This window comes from Triturus cristatus, chromosome 6 (assembly GCF_964204655.1).
Source record: "Triturus cristatus chromosome 6, aTriCri1.1, whole genome shotgun sequence".
Classification (NCBI taxonomy): Eukaryota; Metazoa; Chordata; class Amphibia; order Caudata; family Salamandridae; genus Triturus; species Triturus cristatus.
In genome coordinates, this window is record NC_140589.1 from 1,769,480,746 (window position 1) to 1,769,493,980 (window position 13,235).

General features: G+C 39.6%; 1 protein-coding gene across 12 annotated transcripts in view; it reads right to left on the minus strand.

Annotated features, from left to right (window-relative positions):
- The window catches only part of HMBOX1 (homeobox containing 1), a 395,810-nt gene that overhangs the window by 30,705 nt on the left and 351,870 nt on the right, over nt 1–13,235 (minus strand). For 4 of the 12 annotated variants that reach the window (XM_085613049.1, XM_085613046.1, XM_085613052.1 and 1 more), the window contains one exon: nt 8,079–8,170. In XM_085613049.1, coding sequence (XP_085469175.1) covers nt 8,079–8,170 — 92 coding nt within the window. Of the gene's footprint in view, nt 1–8,078; nt 8,174–13,235 lie in introns of all 12 variants that reach the window. The other 8 variants (XM_085613045.1, XM_085613051.1, XM_085613048.1 and 5 more) reach the window with 2 other exon arrangements.

Here is a 13,235-nt window from a genome sequence, read left to right on the forward strand (position 1 = left end):
GAAGCCTTAAGAGGCCCCAGGGATTCCCTCTCCTGGGCACAAACATAATTACATTAGGAGAGGAGGTGAGTCCCTCCTACCCCCCACCCGAGTTAAAATGGACCCCTGGACACTATCTCCTGGTGCCATACATTTTAAGGGAGGGGTGTGTTGCCTTTCCTCCCTGAGCCCAAACAGGCCATGGGGACACCATCTCCCAGGGCTAAAGAATAATAATAAGGGACGGGGCATGTGTCCCACCTTCCCGAGCCATAAAGGCCCTGGAACCCCCATTCCAGGGGGCCAAAAACAGATATTTTTGGGAGGGGGTGTGCGGCGCCCCTCCCCGAGCCCCATCTCCTGGGACCATAGGGGAGAAGAGCGTGTGGGCCCCTTGCCCAATCTTTAAGAGGGCCTGGAGGATCCATCCCCTGGGGCCAATAACTAATAATAGGGAAAGGGTGCTCATGGACCCCCTTCCCTAGTCTTTAGAGGCCCTGGGGACCCCATCCCTTGTGTGTGTGTGTGGGGGGGGGGGCAGGGCCATGACGCAGACAGACAAAATCCACAAGGTATGCCTAGTTAGGTACGGTAATACAATATTATTTTACGTTAAAAGAAACCTGCTAGATTTTCACTGAAAGACAAAGGTTTAAGTGTTCTCATAATAGGCACGGTTATGATATCTTACTTTACATTAAAAAACACTGAGACATCCTTTGAAGAAAACAAAGGTTAAAGTAATGTTAGAGTTAGGTGAAAATGTCAGTTAAAGTGTTACATTTTAAACTAATAATACTAAAATTCACTATGTATAGTTACCTTAAGAAACTATGGCTCACGGTCATGCCATGCACTGCTTACGATCTCACATATGTCAAGAATCATGACAAGTTCTTTGAAATCATTGATGACAACTGAAATGACATAATTAATGACAACACTGCATGGCAAGGACACGAGTTATAGTTACTTCAGTTAACCAGAACAGGTGAATTTCTAGTCTTTTAAGTTTAGAACGTTTCCTTTTAACTGACATTTTAACCGAACTATAATGTCACTTTAACCATTGTTTTTTCAGTGAACATATATGTATATATCTATAGACATAGACACACATGAATTAGAAAACCAACGCAATAACTAAACCATATTTTTGGAGACATTAAGAAGCAGGTAGTAGGCTTCACTTTACAAATTCCAGAAAACCCATAGGATATTTTCTGCCCAGGCCTCCAACATGTCTGAGATGTGGGGGAAGGGAGGCAGACTTCCTCCACATGGTCTGGAGCTGTAGTATGCTTGTGAATGACTGGCAGGGGGTTGTGGATAAAATAAATAATGTGGCGACTGTCCCCATTGAGAACTGTATGAGATAGCTTCTTACATTTAATTCCAAACCCTCTGCACTTTCAACTACCATACAAATTTGCATCACTCGTGCTGGCATTGGTGAAGCGTCGCCTTGCCATTCACTGGAACCGATGGAAGCCTCCAGCAACTGTCGCCTGGGATAGGGATTTGCTAAATTTGGCCAGTCGAAGATATCTGCATGAAAACGGTCAGAACTGATGAAAGGGAAGTTGAAGACTTACATGACTGGCCTACATGGGCGCTGGGGTGGGCGGGCGGACGGGGAGGAGCTGGAAAACATGACTAGCGATGATGATGTTGAAGCAGCATGATTCCAGATTACTGTCTGTTCTATGTGTACGCATCTTGATAAGGTTCTTGTTTTATGAGAAATCAAATAAAAATGATAAAAAAGTTAAGGAAAACCACTTAAGGTGAGGACTGCATCAGGAACAATAATACACTGTTTAGTGCAACCAGTGTCAAAAAGTGGTGTAATGCAAAAAGTTGGGGACCCCTGCAGAATGCAATGAGGGGCCCCAGAGTCTCCCATATCTCTCAGAAGAAAACAAGTTACTTACCTGTAACTGTAGTTCTCCAGTATTGGAGCTTTCAAAGATTCACATGCCAGAATCATTCCCCGTCGTCGAGACTCCCGTCTCGACGACAGGGAATGATTCAGGCATGTGAATCTTTGAAAGCTCCAATACTGGAGTAAATGCATATGCCTTGGGCTGAGTGGTGCTCCCATTGGAAGATCTGTGGTCCTCTGGAGGGTGGTGGGGGACCCCTGCACTGCAGGGGACTGTGTTACGCCGCTGGTGTAAAATTAATAATCGCACATGCAATTAATATTACACTGCGAAGGTCGAATTGCAGTTTATTACTGCAGTACAGCAGGTTTCACGTTAGAAAAACACTTTTACCTGCCTCACAGATTGCATACTGCAATTAGTTAACACATGGAAATAATTCTACGAATGGACACAAGGCCTCTTCGGTGTGATTTCACCTTACTGCACAATTTTAACCCTTGCATTCTGGATTTGTTTAAATATCTTTTTTAAACAAAATAAATATGAAAAATGTGCTGACATAAGTCATATATGCAGATGTACGGTGTGCAATATGCAACTGATTACCACTGTGAGTCATGGCCTCTCATGCTCAGAGTGCAATATGCTATCTGTCCCCTCTTGTGAGTCATTTCCACACTCAACAACTGTAATAAATATCATATTAAACTCCAAACATCAGCATATATATATATATATATTATAATTAATATAAATTATAAACATTCAACATACATCAATATCCCCTTATGTGTAAGGTTTCATTATATTCCTCCTTTCAAAAACTATCTATGTAATGCATTGCTGAGAGTAATTAAACCAATAGGCTTGGAAGCTGTCATCATTGCCTCTTCTCCATAAAAAAGCCACACAATATAAATCCCACTTTTACATGGAATATTATACTTGTTATAGGAGACAGCAATTGGATACTCAGCCGAACCCATCATCTTCCCTTGTGGAACTGCCTGAAGGCAATTACCTCACAGCAGTGGACACTGAAAGGTTCTAACTCACTTATTTGTCCCTAGATAAATCCCAAAGGAACCCAAGGAAATGTTTTAAACAGGGGTCATTCTTCTTTCATTGGCAGCTCTCCAAATGGAAATATCTAGTGTCAGAACTGAATTTTCGTAAGAACTATCATGTACAGCACATGAAGTTCCAATTGATATGGCTAAAAGCTGTTCACCTTCTCAAGTAATTGTGGATGGCTTCCTAGCCGTGGAAGCCACATTGTATACATAGTTTTAACATTCAAATCAGGTGCACTTTTTATGGTCGTGTTACCTAGGCTCATTTAGAAGGTAAGCTACCTTCAAGAAGCAGATTCATGGGGCTACAGTTCCATCACTCAAAAATCCAATTTAGGACTACATATTTTGGTCATCACAATCCCATGACAGACCAACACTACTTCTGGTCATCAGATTCACATGGCAGACCAAGAAAGCTGGTGCAGTTGAAGACAGCATACGGCAGGTGCAGGTGACCTCCAAGATTGAGATGTTTTAATTATTTGCCTTAATTCTTCATCTACCTCTTCTTAATTGTCAATTGCTTCAGTGGAATGATGCCTTTACCATCATAGCATCACCATCTTCTCTGTGCCACAAAACGTTGCCCCCTAGATACTTCAATAAAATGTCACTGGTTTAACTAATAAATTGAGCTACATAGACCAGGGAGCTTGCAAATGGATCAATGAAACAAACAGACTGCATCCAGGAAACCTGGGCATTAGCTGCAAAAAATATAAAGGCAGTTCAACATACTTTAGATGATAAAAGGCACTTGGTCAAACCTCATGTGGCATTTTGATCTGGATTTTAATTTCACCTTTTTACCAAGAACTATGATTAAATGTAGCCTAGGAGGGGAGAAGTAAGTCTCAATCATTTTTCTGTCTCTAACAGGGATCGGAATTTTAACTATGGATTTTTGGTTTTACAAGATCTGAAAATACTCCTTTGACAGTAGAAAAATGAAGCCTTATTTGGCATAAAATGGGAGTTTTAATACCAAATTGCTTGATTAAGGATATTTGGATAAGAACTAGCCTTGTGAATATGAGTACCAAGGACGATAACCCCATTTTATTAAGCAAAGAAAGCCAATCAGTGACTTTACAGTGGTTGACAGTCTATGAGTGACGAATATTAGAACAGTTTATCACTGTTAATCTGATTACATTAGTAAATTAGGCCAAACTACATCTTAAATTTGCAAAGGTACACTTTGAGATAAACCAGGAGTTGTAAAGTTTTTCTACAGCTTTCCATTGTTATCCCTCCATAATTATATGACCAGAGGTAACCAAAAAATTACTGTTGCTATTGCTGTTCTCGATGTTAAATGTTGAATCCTTTTTCTTTACATTGAGAGGCGTTACCTAAAAAGAAATTAATTTATGACCTAAATACAATTGATGAGGTTATTGTAGACTTAGGAAAGACAATTCAGAGGCAGTTGTTAACGAGAGCTACTTCGTCTCATCAGGTAATAGCTACTCACCACCTTACTGGCATCTTTAAAAACACTGAAAATACAAGATAAGCTAGAAAGGATCACAAAACTACTTTGGGTCCCTCTATGTTGCTGTAAACAGTAAAAGATGAACATACACATATTGTCAGCAACAAGATGAAAATTGGACTTCGTGCTTGGGTGGAGGAAATAATGTTTTGCAAAGGAAGTATAGTTGCCATTCAGTATTACAAAACTAAGGTTTTCTAAATTGAGTTTAATTAAGGAAATAATACCATAAGAATGCATGTTTCCCATTATATTCAACCAAGTAAATAAACATAGCCTCACATCACTTACTCAAATGTTTTACAACTCACTCCATCATGGGGAATACCATTGTATATTCTAGGATTCAGTTTATATACACTACAGGATCTATATTTATGGATTACCTCTGGACCACAAACATCGACAGATTATCCCCACAACACTCAAGTCCCCTGAGAGCTTCCCACATGGCACTGACTGTGTTTGGGGCTTTTTCCACCTTGCCTAGAATTATTCCCATGTGACGGTTAACTGAACAATGCCTACATTATTTCCTCCCTGGCAAGCTGGACATTTCAAAGAATGATGCATTCTTGGGCCCCAGTATCTATAGAAACATTACATCATCATCATCCTCAAGGTGGCTACTGAATAGTTAGGAAGACTATAGCATCCAGTTGTTTTCGGGGCTTCCTGTCCTCACACAAACTCTACTTGCAAGATTTGAGCACGATTATTAAATGAGCTCTTCAAAGCTGTCAGCCATATTTGCTAGCAGATCATGAAAATTATGAGCCAGTGGACTTTTACATGCTGAAGGAAGTCAACAGGAAATTATTTACCCCAATAGTGGGTCAAGAGACATATGACATGAAATTGCTAATTATGCTGGGATTAAGGACAGGGCCACCAAATGTCAATGGAAGATTAAGTGCTAGCAACTCAATGTTGTGTCAATTTGAAAAGAACCATAACCTGATGTAAACGTCAGCAGTTAGGTGTTAATTGCAAGCAGAACAACATAGTTCAGTCGCATATATAAACTGCAGAAACTTTTACAGATACTTTTTACCCCAGATTCAAAGCACAAGCATCAGCATTACATTCAGTGATTACAAGTTAGAATTCTGGAATATATCCTCATCTAAAAGCAGTGTTGCAATAAATATATATCTTTGGTAGCCAGAGACAGGCACTCTTTTATTCATTTTGTAAAAACGTGCTGGTAACGGCCTAGAAAGATCTATTGTTTATCACTGAAATGTTTCTTTTCCCAGAACATTAGAAACAACTCCGCGTAATTGCAACAATGCCACAAGGAGAGTGTTAAAAAGACACCGTCAGGTAAGGTTTTGAAGTATTTATTCTGCTTGATAGAGAAGCAGAATAAATACTTCAAAACCTTACCTGACGGTGAATTTTTAACACTCTCCTCGTGGCATTGTTGCAATTACGCTGAGTTGTTTCTAATGTTCTGGGAAAAGAATCATTCCAGTGAGGAACAATAGATCTTTCTAGGTCGTTACCAGCACGTTTTTCAAAATGAATAAAAGAGTGCCTGTCTCTGGCTACCAAAGATATATATGGGCAACTCATGCGCGGTGAAAGGGTAATTCCCCCTGTTGGACTTAGACCTAAGCTAATTAATCTAGCTCATGAAGGACACCTGGGACAGGGTCTTACTAAGTCTCGCTTACGCGAAAGGTATTGGTGGCCAAGAATGGATGGACAGGTTGAGAAAGTGGTTAAGGAGTGCAGTGAGTGTAGCTCTTGTGATAAATCTCGGATTGTCAACAATACCCCACTTTCTCCTGTTGATGTTCCCAAGGAACCATGGGTAAAACTAGGCCTAGATCTGATGGGTCCTTTTGAGCTATAAAGCCCTGGAGATAGATTTGTAATTCTTTTAGTGGATTATTCATCGAAATGGGTCTCTACCAGGTGTGTCAGTTCAGTGAGTACGAGAACAGTAATTGATTTTCTTAAAGATGAGTTTGCCAATTAAGGAGTTCCAAAGTACATTGTCACTGACAATGGGCTCCAATTTGTTTCACAAGAGATGCTTGAATTTTTGAATGAGTATGGAAAAGTTCATCAGAGAACTGCCTTGTATTCGCCTCAAGCCAATGGATTGGCAGAACGCATGAACAGAGTTGTCAAAACATGTGAGCAAAGAGCTGTGGTATCAAGACTTGCTTTAAAAGGAATTTTGAGGGACACATGGTGGGCTCATCGTACTTCTGTTAATTGTGTTTTGCAGAGGTCCCCATTTCAGATATTACGTGGCAGAGTTGCTTCCTCTAAACTCAACCCAAATTGGTTACCTCCAATTGAAGGTCCTATTTTGTGTGAAGAAGAGGCGAGGGATAAAATCAAAATGTATCAAGACTAGTATAAACAAAGGTTTGATGAAAAGAAATCCACTAAAGATGTAAAATGGGCAATTGGAGAATGGGTTTGGGTTAAGAGACCACACTGGCACAAGAAAGGTATCTCTGATTACATGAGACCTTTTGTTATTGTTGCTGTATACAAAAATGTTGTCTCTGTACACAATGGTGGTAAGTGGAGTATGTCTCGATTGGTGAAGTTTCATGGTGATAAATCTATGTTTCCATCATGTCCAGATGTTTCACCTTCTCCTGATGCACTTCCCTTTAGAGACTCTTCACCTCACCCTCTTAGGACACATCGTCTTCCAAAAAGGTATGAGAATTTTGAAATGTCCTCATTAGTTCACCAAATGCATTATTCTTTTGATGTATGATTATATTTCTATTTACAATGCTCTGTAATGATTTTTGCATAATTGTTATGAATTATCTACATGGTTTCTTTTTAGTAATTTTGTTCTTTTCTATCTTATTGTTGTTTCATCTGTAAAGGGGATGTGTTGTGATCTTTCAAAATTGTACTGCATGAGCCTGTTACATTCTGTCTCCATGGTTGCATTCTGTGAGACAGTTTTCCTCTGTAGTAACTGCGGCCTAGCAGCAGGAGTTGGTGGCTTATCTATTAAGCTGAATAAATACTTCAAAGCCTTACCTGACAGTGTCTTTTTAACAGAGTACCAGTAATAAAACACATCTCCTTTTTAGTTACTAGAGGTATCGCTGGGCAAATTATTTCCCTTTTCCCCATAAGCTCCAGCAATGTTAAAAAAAATTGCACAAATTGCTAACAATACAACTGCCTTGAATGCATTATTTCACATAGAATTTTGCATCTAGTATTTGTTTTAAAATCTTGCTTAAGTTAAAAAAGAATTTGCTTTAAATTATAATAGCTAAACAGTAGTTCCTTACGTTTCAAAATGTTGTTACCCACATTTCTGTGATTGATTCCTTTCACCCTCTGCAGAAAGAAAGCCCAAACGAAGAGGGCAATGTTTCTTACCTGTTTCCACAAACTTCTCACACACTATTAACAGCCGCAAATATTCTTAAAAAATAAACATGAAAGAAATAGACCCTTTGTCTGTGGGAAGGGCATGTTTGATAGTTAACCCTGCGTATTTAGAATTCTGAATAAACCACTTCACTCATGGTTCTGGGTTCAGGAGCACAGACCAGATTCTACTGGGACAGCATGTCAATCTCTGAGTATACCTTAACATTCAAGTGTTACTCGTGAGAAGAAGGTTTAGATCCTCACCTGCTCAGAATAGTCGTTTCCATCCACGTCATCACTGTTGGAATGACCACCAGGGCTTTGTACATCGATCCCATGACTCTCCAGGATTGCTGCTTCTTCGAAAAAAGCAAATAGGTCCCTAAATTATCTGACACAGTAATGTAAAGGTTTCAAATCTTCAAAATAAGTCTTCAGTAATTAACAAACATATTGCAAACCCTAGTTGAAGAGGGATACAAGACTGCTGTTGGAGCAAGCCGATAAACCCAATGTCTATGGCTAAAGCAAGCTATATATCATAAGGTGGACTGTTTACCTCATCACAGCTTCATAAAATCTAAGCAGATAAACTCAATGTCTATGGCTAAAGGAAGCCAAATATCATAAGGTGGACTGTTTACCTCATCACAGCTTCATAAAATCTAAGCAGATAAACTCAATGTCTATGGCTAAAGGAAGCCAAATATCATAAGGTGGACTGTTTACCTCATCACAGCTTCATAAAATCTAAGCAGATAAACTCAATGTCTATGGCTAAAGGAAGCCAAATATCATAAGGTGGACTGTTTACCTCAACACAGCTTCATAAAATCTAAGCAGATAAACTCAATGTCTATGGCTAAAGGAAGCCAAATATCATAAGGTGCACTGCTTCATAAAATCTTTGACTGCCCGTCTTTATATAGATTTTCAAAACAGTTACAGTTGCTTTCAGCATTTTGATCTGCCTGTATCAGGTTTGTATCCTACTGAAGCAACCTATAACCACCAGCCTTTTATTAGAGCTGGCTAAGCACAGCTTTAGCTGAGTGCTGGGAGCACGTGTCATCAACACCAAACACATACAGAAAGTGGCTGTAGGTGGGTCACCGTCATCCAAAGGTTTGTTTGGGTGAGTCCTCTCAGCTGTTGCTTGTGGAAAAAATCATTAACATTTTAGATGAGGCTAGAGGAATATCTCAGTCTGTCCAAAGATAGCTTCCAAACTACAGTGCACAGAGTGTGAAGCAAAGGATCTATGCACTGGAATGGAGTTTCAGACTCCTGTTGATGCTTCACTAATGATGATTTTACATCTAAATGTGATTTGTGCTCCTACTGATATTGCCCCAGGATGAAATGCACCTTAACGTGAACCTGTACCTGAATGTGATTATTGTCCTAAATGTGATGCCTTGGTGATGCACAACTTACACCACTAATATAACATCTTGGCTACTGGATTTGTACTCAGTACTGAGTGAATATTGCATCCAAATGTAATACCACTCTCCTGCTGATATTGTAACAAGGATGACTTTGTAACTGAATGTGATTTTCCCACATAAATAGTAAATTCCCCCCCCCCCTCCCTCTCCCTTAGGGGAATGACATCAGACAGCATAATACCAGAATAAATCAAGATAGTTTGGAGCACACTCTGGAACAAAGTAACCCCAATGCTGAAACTGAACAATATCTATCATGGATTAAACCAACAGACTTCAATTTAACCATCATCCCTTGATACAACCTCCCTCTGTCAGCCAACCTCCTCTGTCACACAAACATTTGCCCCACAGAGGGCATGACTCTAAGGATCACAGCACAAATCTCTCATTTATTCCCCCAAAAAACAATAACTTCAAACTGAAGCAGGATTATTGGATTGAGGCGATACAGAATCTGCAAAACAACTTTCAATCTCTCTAAACTCTCAATCATTCTCCAAGCACTCTCGTTCAAGGGATGATGTCTTACCCTCGTCCATCATTAAAACCCTCTCTGGGGACATTCTTTCACCTCTCCTCACCATTATCAATGCCTCCCTCACTCAAGGGATCTTCCCAGAAGCTCTCAAGACATGCTCCCACTCTAAAAGAAACATACATTAGATCCAGATGACCTGGCCAACTACTGGTCCATCAATCACCTACCATTCATTGGCAAAATACTGGAAAAAGCACTCTACGTTACCATAAACATCTTGCTCTGTTTACTGAAGTAGGAGAGTCCATGTTTCTCCAGCAGGCCACTATATTTGTTTAACTATCAGTAACATGGGTCATTAGTATGCCATTGGCCTTTGCCATACTTACATACTCTGGGGTCTCAAACCTAGAGTTGTTATTGCAGGATCAGCAGGGATAGAGTAGCTCAGCATATCACTGGCACAACTCAGGATCTCATTTCAATATGGTTTTATCTTTCAATATTCCCACCATTTGTGAAGTTTAGACCCATCCATGCCCTAAAAACGACATTTCCCATTATGATTAGGGTACATTTGTTTTGGTTCTTATAGTGTTCTATATCAAGTGAAAAATCAATGCATTGTATGTCTCTCTCTTCCTGATAGAGGTGAAACCTTCTTCTGATTCAAAAAAGGAATTGCATATCTTTGTTACGTGGGGATCCTATTGGAGTAGAAAATGTTTTGTAAAAGGCACTATTGAAATCATCCTGTTCCAAAGCCTCACTAGGTTGCAGCTTTCTAAGCACCTTTAGGACAATTTCTTCAGTTATCTGCTACTCCAGTACGTTACTAGCCTGCAGAGACAGGACAAGAACGTCATTATTGCCAAAGAAGGCACTGAGTACCTTGCTATCAACCTCCTCCCTCACAGAGAGGCAGTAGAAGAAAGAAGAGAAGGCCTGCTGTGTAATCCGCTTGGAAGTTGTAAGATCACATTTATCAGCCCTTATATAAGGTATCCTGGTCTAAGTTTTGGCCATCCTGAGTCTAGTCACTAATAATTCATCAGCTTTGTTGGCTCTTTTATAAAATCTCTGCTCAGGGCGCAGGAGAGCGCTTTCCCACTTTTCAGTAGGCAGCAGTTAAAACAGCCCCTTCAACGACATAAGATCTCTCATGGCCATTAACATGTCTGTGCTCCTTTGCCGTACTTTTTCTTTGATGTCCTCTTCTAGTTGATCTTTCACTGAAGTACAATTCTGGTTATGACCAGCCCTGATAAAGATCAATTTATCACATACAACTGCTTTGTAGGCATCTCAAACTTTTGAGGTGGATATATACCCTACATCGTTGACCCATAAACTAGATTTTCATAAAGAAATGACTTGCACATCTCAAACCCTCTCGAATTGGATTGGTCAGATCACTTCTTGATTCCATTCGAAATCCTGACTTAGCACTCTCTACCTATGCTAAACTGGAGATGGAAATGGAAAATCTAGAGACATCAAACACAATAACAAGCACTGACAAAGCTAAAGGATCTGGTTTTATTGAGCAAGCACATGCAAACATAAACGTGCACAAACGCTTATACACGATTTGTGCAGTGGCTCTGTGCTACTTGTCTCCTTCTATGCCCTATTTTTTATTCCACCAAAAAAGCAACACTGCTGTTTTAATGGACTAATTGTATGGCGCTCGCCTCATGAAGCACAGCTAGATTGGGGGGGAAAAATTAGGTGCAAACATAAGAGGTGTACTACGTGGTATGTTGCACCTAGATATGGTACAAATTGTGTGCATTTGCGCACGACTGGATATGAGTGTACTACGGTAATGCCTAAGTCACCGATAAATAAGAATATACACAAATTTCAGTAACTCACTCAATACCACATTCTGAGTGTTTGCTCGGTGTCAATGCGTTCGGCAAGGCCACTGAAATTGTGAGACTCTGCAGCCACAGAATTTTCTGCATACTTATGGCTTAATTGAATTTGCCACATAATGCACAGTCTGCTGCATAATCTGCATATATTAACAAAATAAATGTTTCTTGCTCAAAAGTAGCAAAAGTTACTAAAAATACTGCCACATATGTTGCCCTGCAGTGTAAGGCCTTTTGCAAAAGTTAATGCATTGCTTTTCAGTTGCTGATTGCTCAATTTCTGAGTTAAAATTGTGCTAATGAGATCAAATCTTGCCCAGACAGTGTTAACACGTAGAAACAAAAAAATAATTAAGTAATGCTGCCACAAAATGTGTCGCATTACATCACATAATTCGCTTTTTCTTACTGCATAATTTTCTCAACACTACGGTAAAATTCGGGGTGGACCTGATTGTTGGTGTCTGCTTCCTTCCCTTAAAGACAAAGAGGTTTCCACAAAAAAAATATATATATATTAAAACAGTAAGTCTGTAGCAATCCAAGATTCCAATATATCAAAGGTTTAACAAACTGTTGAATAATTGCTGGTCTCCTAATCGGCACTGGGATGAAATAAAATCTTGCAAGTCTCCAAAGTAATTCCCACACTGCCATAAAAGAGTCAGAAACCTGCAAATGAACACATATAAGAACCCAGATGTCAGACTAAAACTAGAGTTCTATATCATCCACAATTCAAGTTTATGAATTGAGTGCCTCATGTATTATTATTGCATTTGCAAAAAGTGGTCGAATTGTGGATCGACTTTTTGTGAATGAAACAGTGTGTTGCGAACCAACTTATGTAGTAATAGGCCGGTTCACAAAACATCGAATCGCAGGGGGTCGCAGAATGAAGGCTAATTAATAAAATTATTAGGCAAGTCGGAATTAGCAACCCCCTGTGATTGGCTGCAATCACAGAGATGGTGGCCTGCGAGGGCCAGCAGACCACCCTCCCTATGGATTACATTCTAAACCTGAAAAATGTTTATAAAGAAAAACTTCACGTGGTACTGAGGCTGCCAACATGATTCACAAAAAACAAGGAGTCCTATGGGAACCCCCTCCCCCTGTGCAAATCAGTTATCAGCCCAGCTCAGGGGTTTGTAAATCACCAATGGCCTGAGACCGCAGTTACAGACACAAACCGCTGATTCATTCATTTCAGAAATGAAAATGGAGGCGGGGAGTCTTTCACGTTCCATCCTATTTGCGGTCCGAAATGGAGGGCAAAAGTCGTTTTACAAGTTGGGAAGAATATTGCAATTCGTAAAATGGCTTTTATGCATAAAAGAAAACCCTTCTGCGATTGCAAACTGTGTAATTTTGGCGAATCACAATATTTGATATTGGAAAAGGGCTGTACACATGAGGCCCTAAATTTCTTATTAGTCCAAATAAAGAGACTTACAATCATTACCAAACAATCGAAGCCCTACTCTGTACAAATTATTCATTTCAAATTTAAAAAAACAGCTTAGATACTTATAACATTTCTGATACATTACACTGATTTTGCTGTTAGTGATAAAACACATATTTTGACAACATTACGCTGCAGAAA